The sequence below is a fragment of the Formica exsecta genome, unplaced genomic scaffold (genome assembly GCF_003651465.1).
Source record: "Formica exsecta isolate Colony F162 unplaced genomic scaffold, ASM365146v1 scaffold941, whole genome shotgun sequence".
NCBI lineage: Eukaryota > Metazoa > Arthropoda > Insecta > Hymenoptera > Formicidae > Formica > Formica exsecta.
This window is the reverse complement of record NW_021853707.1, coordinates 162956-188892: the sequence shown is the minus strand read 5'-3', so window position 1 is coordinate 188892 and position 25937 is coordinate 162956. Positions and strand designations below refer to the sequence as shown.

Genomic DNA, 25937 nt, shown 5'->3' with positions numbered 1-25937 from the left:
TGTCGTAGAGATGAAACGTCGTTGCTCGCAGCGCAATTTGACACGAGGAGCGACGTGTCATAATTGACAATTAGGGCTTTAACAAAATGCGACTTGTCTCACTGCTAAAATGCATAGTAGAATCGCACGATGATATTTACTGACTGCCGGTAAAGTCTACAGTATGGTGGCACAGTAAAGAACGTGCTGCCGATATGACGTTTTACAGAACGTCATAGCGCGAGCAGCACTCTTCCTATATTTCGCTGAAAAAGCACTTTTATTAAAATTTTATTATATGTATATTAAACAAGAATTCAAGAAGAAAGTATAAATATATATTTATTTAAGAAATACATATATTTAAAATATATTTAAATAAAAGTATACACACACACACACATATATATATATATATATATATATATATATATATATATATATATATATATATATATATATATATATATATATATATATATATATATATATATATATATATATATATATATATATATATATATATATATATATATATATATATATATATATATATATATATATATATATATATATATATATATATATATATATATATATATATATATATATATATATATATATATATATATATATATATATATATATATATATATATATATATATATATATATATATATATATATATATATATATATATATATATATATATATATATATATATATATATATATATATATATATATATATATATATATATATATATATATATATATATATATATATATATATATATATATATATATATATATATATATATATATATATATATATATATATATATATATATATATATATATATATATATATATATATATATATATATATATATATATATATATATATATATATATATATATATATATATATATATATATATATATATATATATATATATATATATATATATATATATATATATATATATATATATATATATATATATATATATATATATATATATATATATATATATATATATATATATATATATATATATATATATATATATATATATATATATATATATATATATATATATATATATATATATATATATATATATATATATATATATATATATATATATATATATATATATATATATATATATATATATATATATATATATATATATATATATATATATATATATATATATATATATATATATATATATATATATATATATATATATATATATATATATATATATATATATATATATATATATATATATATATATATATATATATATATATATATATATATATATATATATATATATATATATATATATATATATATATATATATATATATATATATATATATATATATATATATATATATATATATATATATATATATATATATATATATATATATATATATATATATATATATATATATATATATATATATATATATATATATATATATATATATATATATATATATATATATATATATATATATATATTTAATATTCTTTTTAAATAAATTTATATAAATTTTGCTGACAAAGAAAGACTGTAATCCATATATTACGAAATGAATTTTAAAAAATAAGTTTCGAAAAAATTTTTACGGAAAAATTTGTCTTTCTCTAAAAATTAAATCTATATATCGTGTATAAAATTTTCTAAACATTTTTTCGATTTTATTGCTTCGGTATCATGAACATTATTTCTGAGATCAATGAAAGAGAGTCGTATTTCAAAATATCAAGGTCTTGCGAAGTATCGACGTATACCGAGAAATTACGAGCGATGGCCGCGATTAGCGAGGCTATTAATCAAAGAACCGGCAAATTTGCAAAATATGAACTTGATATTACGACGTACGGGTTGCAGCATCCGCGTAGCTTCGCTCTCTCTCCTCTCTCTTTCTCTCCGTATAAGTACTACATAAATGTCAAATTACGTAATTAGAATTGCACGTTACGCGCTACGCTAAATAATTACGCCGTTACCGTCGTAACACTATTATTATGCCCGCGAGGAAGGCACTGGATATGCGCGCGCGATAATATCTCCAGCGGATCTAGCCAAGCTGGTTGCTTGTCGCAATATGTACGCCAATAATGCATATTTTTGATTGCGTATATGCATTCGCGCGAGTTAAGAATGTAAGCGAACTTCGCGGTTTTTCTTTTCTATCTGGAAAATCACTCGCCATTAAATTCAACATCGTAAACTTTCTAGCGATCTTCATTAAAAACGCACATCGTAAACTCTTACCAGACGATTGTTTTTAGATCGATTTATGATAAATGTTATTCATAAGAAGAAAAAATTTGTGGGCGAACAAACTCATGATAACACATTCGATGCCAAAAGCGATGCACCCATGAATGCACAGTCTTGGCACGTGATGTCAGCGTTTATCGCCTATAAATATCAGGTATTCAGAAAAAGTGGGTGGTTGCCCACGCAAGAAGCTGCGAGAGTTTAACAGCCTCTTGTTATGCGCGTTTACGACTTTGAAAAACTGTTGCCGGTATCAGTAGCAGAAATATAAATAATAAAAAATCAAATATTATTCTTCTTATTTAACTTTAATTGGACTTTACTTGAGCAGAATGTCAATCTGAGAAAAATAATTACACAAAAAATATTTCCAAATTGAAGTGTTCGAGAGGCATCATTAATGAATATATCATCTTAAGTATTAAAATCCTGGCAAAACGACGATTCGTTCAATTTTCCATCGGCGTTGCGCTATTTCGCAAAAATGAATAGGCTATTCGAGCGGCTTTGCCGCGCGCGAATAAATTTGCATGCAGTTGCGATCGGCGGGCAAAAGGCGAAGTCGGCATTCACGAGAATGCGACATCGGGACGCAATGGCTCCACGTACACACACATATGTGTATACCTATACATAGATACGCGCGTACATATGTGCCCCTGCTCTCTTATCTGCCTACGTCGATGCGTGACGGCGTTAACACGCTACGCGCCGTCAACGCCTGGTAGCGAGAGGCATCTTGATTGCAACAGACGAGAGACGCCGCGTGCATTACAGCTGATCCTTGGCGCCTCTGTTCCTCTCTGTCCTCGCCGTCGTCCCTCTCCCTCCCCAGCGTAGCTGTGAATGAAGACCTCCCAATGTACACTCTTACTCCGCTAAAGAATTAATCCAGTTCCATAATGTTAACATACATTTCTTGTTTTCTCAATATAATTCGATACTTTTTAGGGATTATAAACAGTTAAATCTGACATGTATAATGTTTCTCGTATGATATATATTAGAAAATAGTATTTCCGTCTCTTATTATAGAGATAGCCTTTATATTCAAATGTAATTATTTAGAAGAAAATAAAAAAAAGAGATCATGCATTACAGTATCAAGTTCGATTTTGATAACGCAGAGCTTTATCATGAGTTGATTAGAAATCAATAAAAGTAATATATAACAGCGGATGCGTGTAGGGGTTTCTGTACAAGCCGTGCCAACGAACTTGTTTCAAATCGAATCAAGAACCGCGGCTTAGACGCCTGCATTTAAGCATGTTACTCGCACTCGACGCGGCTACGAGTTCGCTATTACAGATTTATGACTCGGGTCTGCTGCAATCGTACCAGTCAATCCGGTCTCTCTATCAACGTGAGTCATTGAACATCATTCTTTTTTCCCCGAATCAACAACATTTAGTTTTTATTCTAATGCCAAAAGTTTCGAATCTTTATCTTCTCAAACCTGGTCGGTCTGTCTAGTAGCGATCATCGCGATTTGGTCTCACAAAATATTCTTATATGATCTACTTATGCATTGAATTTCCACTCCTTGTCTTTCGGCCTTCTAATGGAGATTTAACTCTTCATGACGCTTATTTCAATTAGATACCTTTCTTAAATCCACCACCTACAACTCCGCTGGTCGCAATCGCGCCTGTCTAGTAGCGATCATCGCGATTTGGTCTCACAAAATATTCTTATATGATCTACTTATGCATTGAATTTCCACTCCTTGTCTTTCGGCCTTCTAATGGAGATTTAACTTTTCATGACTTATTTCAATTAGATACCTTTCTTAAATCCACCACCTACAACTCCGCTGGTCGCAATCGCGCCTACGCCGATCATGTTACAACACGCAAGGTCGATTTAGCAATTCGCACAGCATGAACGACCAAAGGACTCGTTCTCCACTTTCTTTTTTTCCCTCCTTCTTTCAAGAACTCGGAATGGCCTCGAGTGACCTTCCAACATGGGATTCTATCGGCATTTTTGGTGCCTTTAATAAGTGCGCGAAATTCATCGTTCTACGTTCACCTGTAATTTTTCCATAAAATAATTGATCAGATAAAACCAAAAATTTCGTAAACCCCGAATTGACTATTAATTTCTCTTCTTTGGGATATAAAATTTGCACGAGTACGACGAGAAAAAAATCGCGTCGCGTTACATCAGGAGGTAACAATTATTGGAATCCGTTTGTTCGTTGAACGCGGCGCGTCAAGTTACTTCGTCTTGTTTGTCGCATACATTATGCTCTCGCACGATCCGCATCGAGAGGGATCCGGCTGTTTCGACCTACACTTTAATTCCAGTTGTTCTACCTATCTCCTCGTCGTTTCGTTCGTCGGTACCACAGCGCATAAAAAGGCGCATAGCGCGAGTCGCCGCGCGGAACAATGTAACTGTGAAGCCTGGTCGCACATTGCAAACCGTGAGAAAGATCACCGTTCTGTCAGGAGTTACTCTTGATAGGTAACTTTTAAAGCCACGCGTAAGCTTTGCGCTAAAGATTGCTCTTGATCGGCGCGTATATGTATCTCGCAGTAAAAAGCTATTCTGGTATTGACAATTGATAATTGTGTCGTAATTATACTGTATTATGCGGGACAATTTATGCTAGCTGTGCCTGCGTCATTTCGCAAGTTGCTAATTTCAGCGTAATTATTAGCGCTTACGTGGACACAGAAATAAATCATGTTGTCTGCTCCTAATTTTTTTTTATTTCTTTTATCTAATCGTTTAATTAAATCGTATTAAGACACTATATGACGAGATTCCAACAGAGAGAAAGAAAAAAAGAGAAAGAAAAATAGAGAGAAAATAAAAAAGATCTGAATTCTAAATCGCTCTTCCTCTTGAGATCTGGCCTTAGAGCTGCACTATATGTAAATTTTTTTTACCTGCTTCTAATTCGTTGATCTGACGTCCTACGTATCGCGGATAAAACGTAACAGAGAAATTATCGTGTAGCAATCCACCCACATTGCGATCGATTCATCATGTTTCTCGTTTCTGCATTGAATAAGCATCCATTGTCGAACAATGACAACGATGCGTCATCGATCTAGCATAATTTACAAGCTAGAATATAACGTCTTTTGAAAACTAATTGGCTCGATTTTTCACAGCCGATTGAATATCACACGTCCTTGCATGGTATTATCTCTGCTTCCGAGTAGTTTTGCAAGTTTTATCTGATACAAAGAAAAATGCTAAGAGAACAGAGAGGGAGGAAAAGAGAGAGAAAGCTTATTAATTGCCTTATTACGGTCAATGTACCGTATTCCATATATTTATAATCGGATATTGTGCCGTATGCAAAAAGCGAATTATCGTGCATCGAGAATTTTTGCCCACATTCTTGCCGCCGATATGGCTGTGGCGGCAATATTCGGAGCCCAAAGAGCTAAACACCGACTTCGCCGTTATATTACGTCTTTCTGTATAGTGTGTTTGGCGTGGTAATGTCGGGAAACTTGCTTTGGTTGGACGCAATCTCGCGTGTTACGAGTTTCTTAAAATAGCAGCTCGTTGCTCCCTCGAATCTTCACGAATGCGTTTCTCTCAGCACGTGCGATGCACGCATTAAGCCGTCGTCTTAACGCGTCACACGTGACCAGTCCGTGAATGTTTTCTTTGAGATTTATTTTCTTATTATGATGCTATAATTATGTATAAAATAAAAATATAATGGTAGCGTTATTTTATCCGATAAATTTTGGATGTAAAACTTGAATCTAAAAAAAAATATGCAAAGAGAAAAATCTTTATAAAATTAGGAATATAAGAGTTCTTATTGTATTTGCTATTAATTGTTACAGTCTTATATAATAAGACTAGAGTCATTTAAATAATAGATTTTCCATGCCTCTACAGAACTCCCTTCTGAGGAAATCTATATATAAGCACTTTTGTATTGCTCCATTTCCTTTGCTTCTCGCTCAAAGCTTACGAAAGCGCTTACGAGAGTTTTGCACGATAAACGGTAGCTGCATATATTCGAAGCAAATGATTGAGTCGAATATTTCTCAGAAATGACTCTTGTTTGCACTCGCATCACGTTTACATAAGTCAGCGGACTTTTTAACATCAAATAATGGATGCATTTATATCATTATACGTATAACTTGACCTTAAATTAATATTCATCTAAATATAGATGTAAGAATGTTGAAAATAATATTCTAATAAATTTTGAATAATAAGTTAAACGTAGAATTGTGAATTTTAAAGTAGACCACACGATTTTTATGAGCTTACAATTAGTATTATTTTTTATCGAAACATTCCTCAAACAACATTAACGAGAGTTACGTCGCGACAATTTTTTTTACGTCAAGTCAGACGTCATTCAGATTTCGAAGTTTCGCTAACCGCACCTCGATCGGCAATCGTCCGCGGAAACAAATCGGCCTACTAGCCGACTGTTTGTCGTCTATATAAATTGCGGAGGAAGGACGTGTCTAAAGTAACCGAATGAACGTATGGTCGGCCGGTCGATGGAGGGACGGAGAAGGGACTCCTGTACGACGGAGGCGAGAGACGAGGACGAAGGAACGTGGTGAGCGAGCGGGAGAATTACGTTTCGTGATGGAGAGAAAGAACTCTCGGGTGGCTCTCGTGGGCACACGCCTCTCTCGTTCTCCTCCAGAGAGAGAGAGAGAGAGAGAGAGAGAGAGAGAGAGAGAGAGAGAGAAACCTGTCTCTGTCTCGGAGCACCGGCGTTGCCTCAGTCGACACTAGAGAGACCCGCGATGCTCCTCGTGATCGTGTTCTGTCCCTCGTGACCGTCGCCGCCGTCCATGAGCCATGAGAGGAACTCGCGGTGGAAGTCGCGTCTCGGTTCTTCGCGAATGCGAGTCGTTCGCTGAAACACTCCTGAGCAGAAATCGAATGGGACATATCAGAGAATTCGCAAAACGGGCGATCACATTTGCGTTTTTATAAATTAAAACACTTTGAGTTGAAGAGGATAATTAACGATATTACTAATGATTGCTTTCGATGTGCCATATAATGAGGAAATTGCGAGTGTAAAAGTGAAAATTTATAAATGACAAGTTAATATTGATTAAAAAATAAAATATTACATATTTTTCATACTGCAAAACGTATCATAATTTAAGTAATATATTTGACAGAAGTAGTGTCTCTCATAGTTATCACTGATATCAAAGAAATTTGATTTCATTACGCTGAGAGGCGCTAATGAAGAAACTTTCAACGGACGACAAAGAATTCCACACATGCGAATTCTCAAGCAAACTTAGGAAAGTCGGCAAACCGGGAGAGAGAGAAAGAGAAAGAGAGGAACCGCCGAGTGATAATTGCGTTGGGAAAGTGACAGTGCGCGTAGGATCCGTTTCTTTGAAGAACGACCAATGTTGAAGATGCCGCGCAACAGGGACGAGATCGACAATATGTCGCTCGGTGCGCATCGTCTCCTTCACAGATCCTGTAGGGGCAAGGCCCACGCCAGCGGAATAGCCAAACAGAACATCCGTCGAAGCGTATCCTCGCAAAAGTCTCCAAAATCATCGGTGCGGGATGATCTCGCGAAGCAAAGTAAATCCTGCGTCTCGAGCAATGGCCTCGCATTCGGCAGAAAGCATAGCAGAAATAGTACGAGCTCGTGGGAATACAGCGATAGCGATAGCATGAACTCGTCCGAAATCTGGCAGAACGGCTACGTGGATAATCGCCCGATCAATACGAATCGCGACTTTGATCGATCATCGAGCGTCAGATCCGACGTCAAAGAGAGGATCAAAGGATCGCGCGGGAGCAATCGTTGCTCGCCGTTACCGCGAGCTGTCAAAAATGTCAAGAAGGAGAACTGGGCGGATACGCTGCGCACGGGATGCATGGATGATAGAATCAAGAGAATGGAGAAGGGCTGGGACGACAGTAACGTCATCAGGACACCGAGGGAACGCAAGTGGCACAGGATCACGGCGGAAATAGAGCAGAGGGTACCGAGCGTGGGCGATGGACTTCGAATGTTTGGTTTTAAGAATAGCTGGACCAACAATTCGAAGAAGATATCGAGACGAAGTCGGCCGGGTCATCAAAGATGCGCAAAACCGATTCAGGACATTATCGAGTGGGAGGAGCTGTTCGAAATCGCCTTGGCTAAAAAGATAAAGCGAAAAATACGGGGAAAAGGAACAGTAGAAATGAATATAATCGAGAGTATAAAAGGCGGCACGGAAAGTAATCGTGCGAAGAATGAAGGAGAGTGCATGAAGCGCCTCGAGGTTCTTCTGAAAAATAGAGTGAAGCCGCAAATTGACAAGGTACATTTCGCGAAAGATTTGCAGAAAATCGGACATTTTCATTTAGGCTGCTAAAATTTGCTCGTTTTGGAAAAAGAAACAATGAAAAATAATTCTTTGTCAATAGAATAATTGAAAAAATTCCGGTAATTTATAAAAATATACACATATATAGTTTTGAGGTAGTATAAGATGCAAGAAATATTTTTCTTTCGCCGTCTCATCGATCGCGATAAAACAGATAGAGACGTCAGTCATCTTGGGCGTAATATGTATCTTCAACGTATCCAGGAAATTTCTGATAAATTGTTATCGCGTGAGAGCGCGCGAAACGTCAAGTTTAAAGGGCAGACTCGTAATATTCGAACAATCCCCTCATTTAGGCCTTTTGAAGGAGCGGCGTTTACTATGAAACAATGGCGCGTTGTGCGCTACCAATGAGCGCTGAGACCTAATGCATGATAATTTATGTACCAGGAAATTCACTGTATGTGTGTCTATCGTCCTTACCCGATGGAACCGTACGAGTCACCGTGCCGCGGTTGCTCGATGCGGAAATCGATACACGAGAACTCGCAGCTGCACCGGCCGCACAGTGTGATTCACGCCTTGTTTCAAGAGAATAGAATCGCGGAATACATTTAACTTTTGATATGCGTATATAGATTTAACAGTACTTTAATAAATCGTATATATAAGACAGTTACATAATTTTAATCGATATCTTATAATTGTAAATTATCGACAATATGGCACAATTATATATAACATTCGATAAAAATCGTCAATACGTAGACTTTGTTTGATATAGGCAAATTGATGAAGCTTTTTTGTGCCCTCGAGATAATAGTCTTTCCTGAAGAGGGATATAGAAGGATACGCGAGGAAAGATAGAAATAGAAAGGATCGAGCAAATGCCATTTCGATGTTAATGAGCAGCCGCTTAAAGCTGCACCGGCCGCACAGTGTGATTCACGCCTTGTTTCAAGAGAATAGAATCGCGGAATACATTTAACTTTTGATATGCGTATATAGATTTAACAGTACTTTAATAAATCGTATATATAAGACAGTTACATAATTTTAATCGATATCTTATAATTGTAAATTATCGACAATATGGCACAATTATATATAACATTCGATAAAAATCGTCAATACGTAGACTTTGTTTGATATAGGCAAATTGATGAAGCTTTTTTGTGCCCTCGAGATAATAGTCATTCCTGAAGAGGGATATAGAAGGATACGAGGAAAGATAGAAATAGAAAGGATCGAGCAAATGCCATTTCGATGTTAATGAGCAGCCGCTTAATGGTACGCAAGTTTGTTCGTCGTAACGCGTTGTGTAGCCACGCAATAAGACATTTCATAACGATCCATCGCGATTAATCGCCGCCGGTAGCGGGATACTCGAGGACGTTGCCGATTCAACTTATCGTGTAGGCGTAGGCGTCCGCTGTCCTCGCTAGGTCGCGCTTAGCAAGTTTGCTGGTGGGAAAACGTTGTCCATAAAACTCCCAATCGTTTCGCGCCGCACAAAAAAGATATCCCAGTTAACAGCTTCCAATCGCATCTTATTTCTTGAATCTACTGAATCTCTTGAATGTCTCAAAAAAGTATATTTAAGACAATATGTGTGTGTGTGTGTGTGTGTGTGTGCGTGTGTGCGTGTGTGCGTGTGTGTGCGTGTGTGTGAAATACGTTCTTCTTTTTTCTTAAGGCAAAGTTAAATTTCAATTCAATGAAGAATATTTTTCCATTCTGTGACGCTGTTCGAAAAATACCTTGTAATTTTGAATAATTTATATATTCTAATTATTCGTTTTTTTATATATTTTACAGGCGCGATCGGAGGAACATTTGGCACTAGAACAAGCATGGCTAGCTTCCGAGAAGATCTGGTTATTGCACCGCGGAGGTTTCACTCCCGCAACAAGGTTCGGTTCCGCCGATCCCGACACAGGAAAGCTGAGAATCCGATTGACCATTTCTGGAGAGGAGTTGCTCGTGGACGAGGAAGATGTAGAGAAGGTAGCGCGATCGATTACTTTCTGTAATCAGTTCTACATGCTTATTAAATATATTAAACTTCTTAACCGATCAAGTCGAATAATTGCATGTTACTCATTCATTATCGTTTGCACCGTTTCTCTTTAGGCTAATCCACCCCAGTTTGATAAAGCCGAGGAGCTTTCCCAGTTGCGGTTCCTGAGTGAATCGTCCGTTCTCCATACATTGAGACAACGTTACGCCAGTAATTTGATACACACGTATGCGGGAGACAGCATGATTGTTATTAATCCGGTTGCACCATTGGCAATTTATTCGGAAAAGGCAAGGCTGCTCTTATGAAATTTTACTTCAATTTTAGATTAACTTAAATTTTTCAGTGTAGTTTCCAGTAAATTAAATTATAAGTTTTTACTAAAAAACTCGTCAAATTTTGAATCTATACATATTTTGAAGAACTTTGCGTATCAATATTGAATTTTTATGTTGGCACTAGAACAAGCATGGCTAGCTTCCGAGAAGATCTGGTTATTGCACCGCGGAGGTTTCACTCCCGCAACAAGGTTCGGTTCCGCCGATCCCGACACAGGAAAGCTGAGAATCCGATTGACCATTTCTGGAGAGGAGTTGCTCGTGGACGAGGAAGATGTAGAGAAGGTAGCGCGATCGATTACTTTCTGTAATCAGTTCTACATGCTTATTAAATATATTAAACTTCTTAACCGATCAAGTCGAATAATTGCATGTTACTCATTCATTATCGTTTGCACCGTTTCTCTTTAGGCTAATCCACCCCAGTTTGATAAAGCCGAGGAGCTTTCCCAGTTGCGGTTCCTGAGTGAATCGTCCGTTCTCCATACATTGAGACAACGTTACGCCAGTAATTTGATACACACGTATGCGGGAGACAGCATGATTGTTATTAATCCGGTTGCACCATTGGCAATTTATTCGGAAAAGGCAAGGCTGCTCTTATGAAATTTTACTTCAATTTTAGATTAACTTAAATTTTTCAGTGTAGTTTCCAGTAAATTAAATTATATAATAAAATTATAAAATTACAAAATTAAATTATAAAATTATATCAGTTATTGTGTGCGTGCTTGTAAGTTTTTACTAAAAAGCTCGTCAAATTTTGAATCTATACATATTTTGAAGAACTTTGCGTATCAATATTGAATTTTTATGTTTAAAATAAAAATGCTATCCCTCTCTTCAGGTCGCGCACATGTTCCGAGGTTGCAAAAGCGAGGACATGCCACCACATATTTATGCGATAGCGCAGTCGGCTTACCGAGGAATGCTGGCGACGCGTAGGGACCATTCCCTGGTTTTCCTCGGACGTAGCGGAGCGGGGAAAACTACGAACTTCAAACACGCTCTTCATTATCTCGTACTGGCTGCTGGCACGGTTAACAAGGCGAGTCGAAGCATCGAGAACGCGCGAAACGCTTTTAATACGAAACGTTTCTGAACGAGCATCATTTCTTTTTTACAGATCTTGACGATCGAGAAGCTAAACGCGCTCTTCACGGTCCTCGAGGCCTTTGGAAATAGTAGAACGCATATGAATTCGAACGCGACGCGTTTCACGCAGCTCTTCAGCCTTGACTTCGATCAGTCGGGTCAAATCGCCTCGGCCTCTCTGCAAGTGAGGAAAACACTTTTCTTTTTCTTTTCGCCATTTGCATCTTCGTGCGATAAATTTTTCTCTTTTCTCACAAGGTGCTGTTACTGGAGAAGTCGAGGATAGGCCGACGAGCTAACGGGGATCCGACCTTTCATGCCGTTTACCGTCTGCTGGCGGGCGCGGAGGGTGCATTGAGGAAAGAATTACATCTTACAAATCTAGTCGCCGAGAATAATCCCTTTGTCACGCCGCTGCAGAAGCACGAGGATAAGCAGCGAGCTATGGTCGAGTTTAACCGCATCGTCGCCGCGCTCAGGATACTCGGCATCTCCGAGGCCGACGAGAAGGTCATCTGGCTGGTGCTGGCCGGCATTTATCACTTGAGCTGTGCCGGCGCCGTGAAGGCCGGTACTAGTTCGCAGAGCAGGTGGCAATTCGCCAGAGTTGAATGCGCGGAGAAAGCCGCCAATCTGCTGGGCACCACCGTCGAGGAGTTGAGCCGAATGGTCTTCTCGTCTAATGGAGGTGGCGCCGGAACACCAAGCACTCCGAGACCAGCTCTAAGAACACCCAGCCCGACGGAGCAGGGCAAGGACGTCACGGGACTCGATGCGCTGGAGGGACTTTTGGTCGGACTCTATTCCGAGGTCTTCCACTGCGTCGCGGCTCTCATTAACAAGTAAATAAATTAGCGGACTCTCTCATTATGCTCGCTAAATAATTTTTTTACAAACGTCGTAAAATGTTTTTACCTTTGTAAGATTTATCTTGATTCGTCGATCGACTCGACTTATCTCAAAGAATTAAAAAAAAAAAAGCAAGCGAAGCTTGATAATTCTTGAGATATATTCTCAAGAAGTTTGGGAGAGGATTAATGATGAAAATCATAATAATCAATTCCATAAATTCCATAATCAATTTCAATTAAATTTTTTATCAGAATTTATATACTATGCACTTGTCATTTTTTAGATCCATATCATCCGCTGTACATACAGTTTCATCTGTGCTGCTGTGTGATTCGCCAGGTTTTCAAAACCCTGCTTCGTGCGGCCGGCAAACCGGTGCAACTTTCGAGGATCTTTGCCACAATTATCTGCAGGAGCGTCTGCAGTTACTGTTTCACCATACTACGTTGATAGCTCCGAAGGATAGGTAGGTAAAATGCTAAGAATATAAACTTTCAAATTTCTATTCTCAATTCCTTCATAGATTTTGTAATAAGAAAAATATCTTATTTATATAATGTTATTAAATTTAATTTGACAATCACTACAATCACTATTTATATATCATTTATCACAAATAGCATTGTATGAGAGTTAACTCGTAAAAATTTATCAGATACGTCCAGGAGAGCATTGATGTAGATTACGAGGACGATTACGACGAGGACGGCATCGGATCACCTCAAGGTTTAGTTTCTCTTCTGGATCGCGGAAGCTCGCAAAGCGCGACGATGTTGCGAACTAGTCAAAGCGATCTTAGCGGCAGCAGGCAGATGGAACGGAAAGGATTACTCTGGCTGCTGGACGAGGAGACTGTGTGTCCTGGAGGTAGCGACGAAACCTTCTTGGATCGTCTATTCTCTCATTACGGAGATCGAGGTAAAATTAATTTCCCGTCATCGGCATCTACATTTGCGTTAATTGCGCAAATATTTTATATATTTAATTTCTTAGTTTTACATACATGTGAAAAATAAGGGTAACAAATAATTTCTATTACAGATTACCAAACGCTTTTACGAAAAGCGCCGGGCAACAATCAATTCGTTTTGCAACACTTGTTGGGAACAAATCCCGTGCTTTATACTGCCACCGGCTGGCTTAAGGCCACGCGCGAAAATACCGTTTCTAAGAGTGCCATTACGATACTTCAAGAAAGCACACGGTAACATATCACATATCTATTTAATACAAAAGTTTTTATTTGCAAATTATATATATATATAAAGTTTGTTATTATATTTTTATATAAAATGTATAGAGAACACGTAAGCAAGCTGTTTGTAAGTGCCCGGGGCGCCGGTGTTTCCGGCGCTCTATGCAGTTCCATGCCGGGACTCGAAGGCTCACAATCCTTGAGACGCGCCTCGAGCATACGAAGAACGTTCACGGCCGTGAAAAGGAAGAACATTTGCCTGCAAGTGAAATTCACTGTAGTGAGTATTTAATTGGCACTTTCGCACTTTCTTTTCTTCTTCTGAGAAAACGAGTTGAATGATTGATATGATTAATTTTCCCGCTGCAAATATTCTCGGATCTCTTCGCGTCTTTGAATATCGCGGCATCTATGGAAAATTTATTTTTGTCGGTACAGGTCATTAATCGTCTCGTGGTGTCAAAGATCAGACTATTATCGCAAGTTCCATTATCGCAAGGCCGTACATTGGTCGTGTAAATGTTACACTAGCTAGTGGACATTTTCACGCACATTCATCATTTCTTCGCTCTGCGAAACGTTCAGCATGTTGGAAATTTTTGGAGAAATATGTGTTGAAATCGCTAGCTGTTACCTTGTTTTGTTTTCGTGTTTTCTTTTTTGCGCTCGTTATCTAGTAAGGACAATACTGCGGTTCTTTGTTTATCTCGCTGGTGTATGTATGCCCCCGACATTACAAAGCGGAATAAAGCACAACCGTGAATTGTTTCCAGGACGGTCTCGTGGAAACATTACGGAGAACACGCGTGAAGTTTGTGCATTGTCTTTTACCTCAGCACAATGCTGGTTGTACCGACAATAAAAGCCTTCTCTCCGTGAAATCGAATCAGAGCGAGGACAGCGTCATTAATGTGCCTCTTCTACGATCGCAGGTAAAAACATTTTACTAGATTTAAAAATGAAAGTTTATAATTATTGGGAGAGATTTCAGCTTTACAATTATTATAGAAAGACCTCCCATAAATAGCAGAGAAATATTTTTTCTTGAAGTTTCGATAACTTTACTAATTTTTCTTTCTAACAAAGATTCTCGATACCGTATGTAACGTTACATTTTTTATACGCTTGTAAATAGATACGCGGAAGCCAGATAATAGACGCTATTCGTCTACACAAAGTTGGATTCCCGAAGCATATGGCCCTAGGTGAGTTTAGACGTCGATTCGGACTACTATCGAGCGACGTGAACGCTCGTCCCGGAAGTCCTGTCACCGATGAACGTCGCGCCGTCGAAGACATGCTGCTCACCGTCGATGTCGATCCCGCATCCTATCGAGTTGGTCAAAGCCAGGTGAGTCAATATTTTCTCGAAAGTGCGCATAATTTTGTTGAACTTACGATGCAACTTAGAAAGTAGACAAACTATTAAAAACAGAGAAAATGTCATCAATCATAAAAGCCGCGGCAAATAATATTTATTGCGAGAAAGTTTGTTACGACATTGAAATATTTATCAATAAGGTACCGCTTTGCATCAAATCAGAGGAAGGGCGTATAAATCTGATGGGATGTGTGATCATAGAATTAGTTAATATGAAAAAAATACGATAAAATAAAGTTCGGCTTATAGAGGCTTATATAAATGATTTATGTATCAAAAGGCTGTAATGAGGAGTATCATATTAAAAGATGTATACATAACACTCGAAGATTCTGTTAGAAAGCAGTGATGTACTAGTTGTCTCATAATCTTATCACTTTATTATTCACGAAATCCTGATATTCTGTGTACGCGATTTCTTTCCCGACCACGAGAGTATAATATTCGCTTTCTAATAGAATTTTACTACTCTCGAGGAGCTTATAAATCCTTACGACATGTTAAATGCGAATAACCACTCAACCGCACATTTTTTCCTCGCAACGACGCTTTATGACGCGACGCTCGCAGAAAAGCGCTTTCGTCTCGCAGACCGAGACGTGTCAATGCACTTTTGCTTGCCAGTCAAGAAGTCGTCGAAAGAATTCCGAAGGGAAAATGACAGCTGTACTTCAATGGACGTTGTGCAAATCATCGCGTCCAACACTTCCGCGAATCAATAATTATCCTTGTCACGAAGATGAGCGAGCTTCGCCGCTTGCAGAAACGACATCCGTTTCTTAGAGCGTGATTAAACAAACATTTAGACTTTTATAAGAATATATATATTATATCTTATTTAATCCAAAAACTTGCTTTAAAAAATTACAATACGTCATAACTCGCAAAATTTTATTTCTAACAGATTGCTTTCAGTTACTAATTCTGTTTTAAACCTTTTATCATAATCAGATCGGAGCAATTTGAGAAGATTTAGGAAATCAATCGATAACGAGGTATAAAAAATATCTACGTTAGATTCTAAACGTGATGCTGAGAAAGGATTTAGGCTAAATGGAAAACAGAAAAAGAAAGAAAGTGGGCTCGTGCTAGGTGAGGGTCAACGAGATCGCATGCGTATTAGTCTTTCAGTAGTTTCGCCTGCGAAAATATGCTGAGACGCTTTCCAAAGATCGACGACGCGCGTCAGATCGTATTCTCTCGTGTACCGATGCCGCAGTTTGGAATACCAACTCACAAGCATACATATACGTGCACATTTCCACCATACCTGATACGATTTCTCCTGATACGGTATCTCAATCATGAATATGTATCGAGGACAAAATCAAAAGTACTTCTCTCGTGGACGATTTTTTTTTATATTAAAGAAAAGCACTTGCACGTTATATAAAGCTGTAAATTCAACTTTTTGAAATTATCCTCGAGACTTTGTCAAGTTACTTTCAAAAAAAAAAAAGGAAAAAGAAAAAACTATCATATTTTCCGCCATTAATTTCTCTTGCTTATGCGTGAAAGCTTACGAGAGTAGGTGTTGGTCGGCAGCTTGTCAATAGATGACAGCCTCTTACCGCACCTGTTATGCTCGTATATATTTTCTCGAGTGAAGGGCCACGAACGATACGCTCGATCCGTGCCTTCGTGCATTTCACCAACTGTACTTGACACGCAAAACCAGCTATGCCGGTTTCACCTTGCGACGTGTGTAGCTTGCAGCGCGGGAGGACGTGTATTTTTGGCAAATTCTACGTGTAGGATTGAGCGATATAAAGCAAATCCTGTTGGCATGCATGATGATCCGCATACATCGCGAGTGCACCGCTTCCTATTTGAGAGCAAAATTGAGAGTCGAGATTCTCTTTTTTTTTCCGTTCGTAACGGTGTCTCACCCAAATTCGTTGTTTCGACGAAACGTGCAACTTTCTGATTCTGCGGGATCTGCATTGTATCACTCTTCGTCGTGCTGATGCGTTATTCATGAAACGCACTAATAGAGAAAAAGCTATCGCCATGGAAGTAGCGTTTCTTCCAAGGAGAAATGTGCAAGACGTGCTTTACTAAGCAAAACATCTCGGACAAATTTAGAATCGGTTTCTGGGAGGGAATTCAACGAGTCATCATTCCCGTCGCAATATTGTAATTTTTCACATGAAAAACGCGTGTCTTGCATATTTTATATTACAGCATTATTATAGCCTGCGAATGACTATTCAATATGGAAGCATGTCACAACAATGATTTGCAATATCATTTTAAGCAGGTGAAATACATGGCGTGACGCGAAGCAGGCGTAAAGCTCGAGATTTAAAATTGATTCTGTGCGCATCTTGTAAGAGGCAATCAACCGTTAACTCCATTTACTCGCGTACGACGAAGATTCTCGGCGCGTGTTGTAAGTTATGCGGCGGCCGTTTGCCTCTGCCTGTGATAAACCATACGCGATATAAATATGACGTATATCTTTATGCATACATTGCATAAATACAATTATTCCTATCGAGGTGTTCAAATTTTTAACGACAAGAAAATATAAGTCGAATTGTCGTTCCAGCAAAAATCAAATTGGAGACCTGTTTGGTATATATAACTATAAATAAAAAGTTTTAAAAATATTAATTTCTATATATTTTCATAAGTACGTTCCTCGATTATTTATCACACGCGTTGGTTATAAAGAAATATATGTATATAAATATGTATAAACGCGCTCGCGCTTATCAGAGAGCAAATTCATAATCGCTGAAGCGGATTTACCACCTTGAGAACTTTGTAAAGGAGTATCTAGAATGTACACGTAACTCCAAAATACGGTACTACAAAGTATAGGTCTCCGCGATTAAGAGAATGTAACCATATTATGGTCCATGTGGACCATACTTATTGAAATACTTATTTACCGAGGAAATCGTTCATGCGTGTTTATTATTGCGCGTTATCGCGTATACGCCGATTTCGGTTCGTTGACTTTTGCGCGGCTCGCCACGCATGGTTTCTCTTCCAGCCCCGCATTCCCCGTGCCCCTCCTTTTACCTTTTACCTTTACCTTGGCCTTGCCTGTTGCCTCGTTTCACCTCCGCACGAAATCCGCCTCATCCGTTCTAAAGAAGCGGGAATTGTAAAATGCTTTCTATCGACACCACCTGTTTCCCGGCGTCTGTTGGAAGACTCGCTGCACTTGATAAATGCAAAAACGTGTTAGAATTCAATAGCAATATTAAATGGATTGATTAGAGAGAAGCTATATATGATTATTATTTCAAAGTGTTTCTTTATAGAGAATTATATTAAGAAAGAAAATATGATATTCTGTGATTATATTTCTGGAATCTACAGTTTTTTTTACATATGTTTGTTTGAATAATATAAATAGTTATAAATTTCTCATTTATGGTAATGTGATGATACAATCTATCAATAATTATATAAATATACTTTCGGCGAAATGCAAATTGTAAGCGGTCTATTAAATTGCTAATCAGAAGAAATCGAAATTAACAGATGTCTGGTGAGATCTCGTTCTAGCTCAGTATCTTGAAATTTAAATGAGATAGCGGCATGTACAAAGTATTTCAAAGATCACTTCCTCCAAGCTCGCTTATTACAAACAAAACTGAGAAGAGCACGATGTATCTCGAGGCTAAGACATTATTGGACATAAATAAGTCAATTTGAGATCTCTAAATATCTCTACGTGAAGCAAATTCATGATCACGTTGCTTGGTAGAGGAAATACAAATTAGACGTTGGCGGTACAGGTTGAAGCTATCTCCGTCTTTCGTAGTAAGGCCGCTATATTTCTCTCACACATTTCACATTTTGTAATCCGAGTGGAAAGTCATCGCATCGTTCGTTTCGTATAGATGCGTACGGCAGCGTTCACCGATGCTTCCTGATTCCACAGAAGCTTAATCGAAACAGCTGCAAACTATCGACGTCATGCCAAGTCGCACATCGGCGCCGGACAAAATGTCGTAACTGTCTGATTTACGAGGTTCGATGTTCAATGAGCGATTTACAACGTGGTCTCCTTCATCCAGTGAATATTTTATAGATGTCAAGATATATTTCAAGAATTTTACTGTAAAATTTCCCGAGATTCTTCAGTTGTCTTTATTATTCTCTTTGGTTCTAAAAGTGAATTTCTTTTATCGGAAGATTATGATAATATAATAAATTGAAAAAAAAGCAGCACACACAATCATTCGCCTGCGAAAGTGTAAAAGAAGAGAATATATCTCGAAGGTGGAAAAAAGTGTACGCACTGTGACTTTCTCGTGGCCCACATACAAATTGTCCGCACTGGTCTTTACTGGTTCGCCATGCCCGCCGATCCATTTGCAGTTTTGCGCTGCAAACATATCAGCCTCCTTACATCTCGCCGTCTTTCATTTCTTCCCACCTAATTACACTTGCGCGAGATACAGCTTTAAAAAGAGACGATGTAGCTGACCGCATGTAGCTGACAAATTTTATGAAAGTTCTTTGGAAATTCACTGAAAAGTTCTTTAGAGAAGATGGATGACTTCTTTTATTCCTCGGTAGATGAATACCTTTCACTGAATATCTTAAAAGAAAAAGATACGGAACTCTTGCCTTACTATCTAAAGCGACAGGATATGAGAATTACTAAATTGCGTTTATTACGATCACATCACGACGTAGAGTGTGGAACTCTTCTTCCTGGGATGCTACAATTACGAAGTGCAAATTACACGACAGTCAGATGAATCTTCCGTCATCTTCGAGAGTATTCACGCGGCTATTTCTCATAATCTTCCACTGTCGACATCTTCGTTTCCTTTCCATCGTTGCCAGCGCAATCTACCCGCAGCGCTATCGCCATGTATGCGAAAAACTAGAATGACCGGGAAAGAACGAGGTTTTTCCATATCTTTCCCGGAGTTGCGTATCCCGCCTGAGGAAACGTTAACTCCGCTTCCGTTCTCCGACATATTTTTTCTACTGCGTCGCGCTGCAACTGGTCAATCCTTTTTCACGCGAGACGAAGGAGATAGGTAATTTCAACTACAACCACTCGCGAATTAATATGCTCCTTACAACATCGTTACATTAAGAGCAGCTTTTTCCGGTACACTTAGTTCTTAATATCTCTTATTTTCTCTTCTCTCTCGTCTTCTTCTTTGCAATTTTTCGCCGTTAGTTTACGGCAGCTTTGCAATCGCCATGTCTATGTACCATGTTTTCCATTTCCAGCGTATTCTACGATCTCTTCTTTTTTATTGATATCATTTCCATATAATATTTATCTTCTTGTTCTAATAGATAAAACGCATCTTCCTTGCCAAACTTTTCGGAAAAATAATTAAGTTACGATTTCTCTTACGATGGACGTCGATGTATTTTCGGATATAACGTTAGTCGAGCTAATCGTGTCGGTTTAAACATATACGTCATGACTACCGAAATATCTGGCGGTAACGTTTCCACGGCGGAAATGTGACCGTTGCGCGTGCCTTCGATTACTGCGTGTCTCGCATCTCAAGCAATCGGTATGCCAAGTAATTCTAAGGCATCAAGTGGAAACAGTGCGAACGTGCTTCAACTTCATTAGAATATTGATTCTCTGGAACAAGTACCGTACACAATTAATCCTTATTATGCATGCACGCGCCTTAACAATCATCGCATTACAATGTGATATAAACTAGTGACGATTAAATCAGCTAGTTTGATCAGTCAAGATTAAAATATAGAATAGAGATATATTAGATTATGAGCAAAAATAAAAATAATATCTGGTTAATATAAAGAAATTTAAATCAATGTATATATATATAACATAATTATTATATCCTAAAATAATTTGATCGATAAAACCTATTATAAAAATAAGAATTACATCTCATCGAACATGTATGAATCTTATAAATACATATTATATGCATATCAACACAATCAATTTGTACTCAACAATGCTAAGTTGAGAAGCTGAAGAACTGAAGAACTACTTATCATGATGTATCATGATGAAGAAACGCGATTAGTTATCCAAGAAGCTTGCACGCCTAGGTCAGGTTCGCACGACAATCTCGGCAACAAGCCAGACCAAAATCGCGAAATATCCCGCTGCCTCCCCACGCTAATATAAATACACACGCTAAGATAAATACTCGATTTCAATATCGCACAATATATAATTACTTGTAGCTCACTTTTTTTAAGAACTAGGGAGATAGATTCCATTTTAATTTTTATATAATTTATTGTCACACACATAATTAATTTCTATTTTCTATTTTAGAAGCAGAAAATTTACATTATAAAGAGATAGAGGTTTGAAATTTTTTTATATTAATAAGTAATATTATATTTTCTTTAAATTGTTTACTACTCTTCTTTTTAAATTTATGTTTGCAACTCTTCGAGATATATCACTAACTCACAAGTTTAAGATTATAAACAAGACTCATCAGGTATCAGAAACGAATAGATGATTGAAGAAGCCACCAACTAATTATCAAGCAAAATGCATGACGCCGTCGAGTTTCTCACACGGTGCTGTTTTCCCTTCGTCGGGAAGCGGAAACGTTGCATACCGCGTTCTACCGCTCAATCTCGGCTTCGTCAACCCACAACTCGGGGTCAGATTCTTTATTTCTACCTACCTATCTACCTCGCGGTTAATTGCTACAAGCTAGACCTAACTTCCTTCTGCTTTTCTTTCGGCCCTTGAGAAGAAGCGCGTTGCGGTACCAGCGGCTTTGAGCCATTAATTGACCAAACCTAGGCATCCGATGTCTCTCCGATAAGATTCGCATTTGCAGATGCGTGAAACGGATCATGTTTTTACAAGAACTGACTTGGATACTTATTTACTGTGCTTTCTAGAGAATTAATTGCTCGCTAAGAAAATAATATTACGATTAAATCAGACGTGATATGAAATATAACGGATCCTTTTCTTCACTTTCCATACGTGTGCATCGGATGTTCTGCAACACAATTTTCTAATTATTATCTCCTACTTTCCCAATGGCATGATAAAATTAACATAAAATTATATAGTGTACCCACATAAATATTGTGATGATAGTATATATATATATATATATATTTATGTGACAAGATTACTGGGTCATGTAACAGATCAAAAATAGTATTAGGTATACTGTAACACGAGACTTTTTATTATATTATATTATATTATTAGATTATATTTTTGCGAAATTTTTTCAAATATAAATATACTACTTTCAAAAAAAGATAATTGCTTCTTAAGAAAATCGCATTGCGATGAAATCGGACGTGCGGCGAGCATAATGCACAAAACGAGTTCTTTTTTACTTTCTTCTTTACTCTCTATGCTTCCGGCGAAATCGTTCACCGATGCAATTTATAAACTCGATCAACTTACCTCACTCTCTAACGGGCGCAAGAATGAGACATTACTCATGAAATGGATTTGATAAAGCGACGATATCTATCAAAGAGGAGTAATAAACTTTACGACGAAATCGGTTGCAGACGCGACAGTTGGTTCCATTAAACAAAAGTACTAAAAAATGTCTGGCGTAGACTCGGAAAGAAGTTCGCGATTTCATAACGCGGCCAGAGCTCTTTTCTCTTCTTATGTGGCTCCCTTCTCTCGTCGTCTCGTCTTTCCTTTCTCCCGTTCGTCAGTAGGCCAGCGGACATTCTCGTCGGCCGCTTTCCAACGCCGCGCCGCGTCTGTTTCGGATTTCTTCGTGGCAGCCATCCCCGCAAAGATCTATCGATCCGACGTGGACGATAGGATGTAGGGACCTTTTCTACGGATCCGAAAGGCGAACGGCTCCGCGTCCCCGTTTCCGCAATACGCTCGAAAAATTCGCGAGGTCAGTGTGAGCCGAGCTGGGGCAAAAAAGCGCCCCTTTCTTGGATTTCCTTTATATGCGTATGCGTTATGATCTCTATGTTTCCTCGTTTTCCTATAGATCACTATTTTAGATTTAAAAAAAAAATTGACGATACACGGGAGCATCTATATACGCGTCCTTAAAATATCGAAGTGGATCGTAAGACAAAAAGCGAACGGGCGAAATGGGAACCGCCAAGTGTGCCTTATTCGGGGATAGGCGAGAAAACAAGAAAGAGGCCTGCCAGTTCGGAGGTTCGGACCGGTCCTCTGGGTCCATTTGGCAGCGCTTCGATGCGCCGTTCAAGGTCCACCTGTCACGGTATTCCGAATCTGCGATACTTTTTCCTTGTACTTTCGAAATTTTTACGGCTCTGTGAAATATCGAATGCGCGGATCCATAATTGTTTTTGCAAAATTATACAATTCGGCGTTGAAATACTTTACACGTGTTGGAGAGGCGCGTAGCTCGCATCCGGCAACACATAATTCGAATATATCGTTGCCATTAATTATTCGCATAATCGCGCTTTTGATTAATCGAGCGTTTTACTGTATGCTGTTCTTATCCCCATCTCTTCCGACACAATAATTTCGAGATTTATATTCGATATCGCGAGCACTACGGAGGAACGTGCCGTTGCTAGCAGGGGGCCAGACGTACGTTTGAATGCGCGAGATTTATGCGTGTGTTGGTGACACATTACCTGTATAGTGGGGACGAGATGGAGGGACGTGTACCTGATGCGAAACGAGCTTTCTGACGACGCGACGACTGTGCGATTGCTCCTGCGGCCTCAGTTTGTGGTTGGTCCCAGTCGAAACATCGTCGGGCGTCGAACATCATTCGGCCTTGACATTGTACAGCAAGCAAGGGAATTGCCTTTTGTCGGATCGCTCCCGAATCGTTCGCGGAGTGCGCATATGCGTTTCTAGTGCAAGTGCACGCCGGTCGAACAAATTCCTGCTTCCTTCCGAAAGTTGAGACGGAGATATCTATCGAGAATAATTAATTAGAATATATTGTTTGGCTGCAAAGAAAGGTGCCGATAATTTTCTAAACATACGATAAACTCATATGTGTATGATGTACATGATGACTTTATTGTAAAAAGAGACATATGTCTTTATCTCGTATTTTAAAATACACACACACGCACGCACACACACACACGTATATATTATATATATGATAGTCTGCAATAAATTTATAAATTTATAAATTTTCAATATTAAAAACTTGAAAATTTTATCAAATTTATGATAAAAAATTAAGATAATAACAATATTTCTCGTAAAGGCATAATCTGCTCGTGATTTGAATCATTAAATTTTCAATACTAAATAATAGAACCATTGACAAATTTTTTCCGGATTGAATGCATACTTTATTGATCTTATTTTTTAAAGAAACTTTAAATGATTTCCTTTATTTTGCCGAATATAAAACAATCTATTACAATTTCGGTAAAAATTGACAAGGTGCGAGAAATACACTCGCTTTTCACTTCGTAGACGAAGTCTGATGACCGAGGGAAGAAGAAAAAGAGAGAAAGAAAGAGAGAAAGTCATCAATTTCTTAATTAATCTGCGAAAGAAAGAGAGAGAAAGAGAGAGAGAGAGAGAGAGAGAGAGAGAGAAAGTCCATAGCCACACCGGTACCTTCTTGTTAGTTTCGATAACGGTAAACATCATCGGCCTGGACGTAAAGCACCGAGCCGCACAAGTGCTTTCTCACTGCCGACCAAACGAAACACCGGTATTACAATCCTGTACGATCGTTATAGAAAAGTTATAAAATCGATCCACACAAAGATCGATAGCCTTTACTTTATGGCTGCGGTCTTTGCTTTATTTGAACGTGACTGTTCGACATCGTAAACTCGCTAATTGTTTATTTGTCGATATTTATGGCTTGATAACGTTCTTCCAGTTTTTAGATATTTAATAAATATAATAATAAATAATTTACAGATCTTTCAAAATTCCACAATAAATATTTTTCTTGAGACATAAAAATAGGTAAAAATATAATTGTACATATATACGAGAGTTATATCATCGACTTTATGTAAAAACATGCAAATGCCTCGCACGCATAGTACATCATATTTTTCTTTGAGAGTTGATGATGGAATAATATTGGCTATATTAGCCTCACATCTGGTCAGCGGTCGAATCATCGTCGCTCTTAATCGATTATATCACAGTTAACGAGCTCCATTCTGAATAGGCTTTTTATTTGCATACAAAGAGACCGTGTTTCGATTTGAGAGCTGAAAGAAACGAAGACACAATCGCTAAAACAAAATTTATTTTGCATATAATAAGACTTTCATGCAAAGTAAGAGATCTAAAAGAATCCTTAACACGTCATTTCCGTATTTACTAATTGACGTATTAGTGTAACTTTGTCTCGGGTGACTTTATCTCGAAATAGAAAATATCTTGTCTCACTCGAAATTAATGAAGAGCACGTTGCAAAGGCTGTGTCGCGAAACTTCTTTTATCATTTCAGCGCGCGTGATGATTAAGAGAGGACCTCAATGTTTTGTTTCTGTCGACTTTAGCACAGACATTCGTTTAACGGGTGTTTTATCTCGAGACGAAAA

The 25937-nt window shown here is 37.9% G+C and overlaps 1 protein-coding gene across 9 annotated transcripts in view; it reads left to right on the top strand.

Annotated features, from left to right (window-relative positions):
* LOC115245315 (unconventional myosin-XVIIIa) overlaps positions 1-25937 on the top strand; it is a 50700-nt gene that overhangs the window by 10778 nt on the left and 13985 nt on the right. For 7 of the 9 annotated variants that reach the window (XM_029823583.1, XM_029823582.1, XM_029823581.1 and 4 more), the window contains exons 6-17: positions 10408-10466; positions 11103-11232; positions 11359-11535; positions 11795-11995; positions 12074-12226; positions 12301-12884; positions 13178-13360; positions 13550-13812; positions 13936-14098; positions 14195-14369; positions 14863-15021; positions 15225-15440. In XM_029823583.1, the coding sequence (XP_029679443.1) occupies positions 10408-10466; positions 11103-11232; positions 11359-11535; positions 11795-11995; positions 12074-12226; positions 12301-12884; positions 13178-13360; positions 13550-13812; positions 13936-14098; positions 14195-14369; positions 14863-15021; positions 15225-15440 (2463 nt within the window). Of the gene's footprint in view, positions 1-7024; positions 8584-10407; positions 10597-10722; positions 10900-11102; positions 11233-11358; positions 11536-11794; positions 11996-12073; positions 12227-12300; positions 12885-13177; positions 13361-13549; positions 13813-13935; positions 14099-14194; positions 14370-14862; positions 15022-15224; positions 15441-25937 lie in introns of those variants that run through there. The other 2 variants (XM_029823585.1, XM_029823586.1) reach the window with 2 other exon arrangements.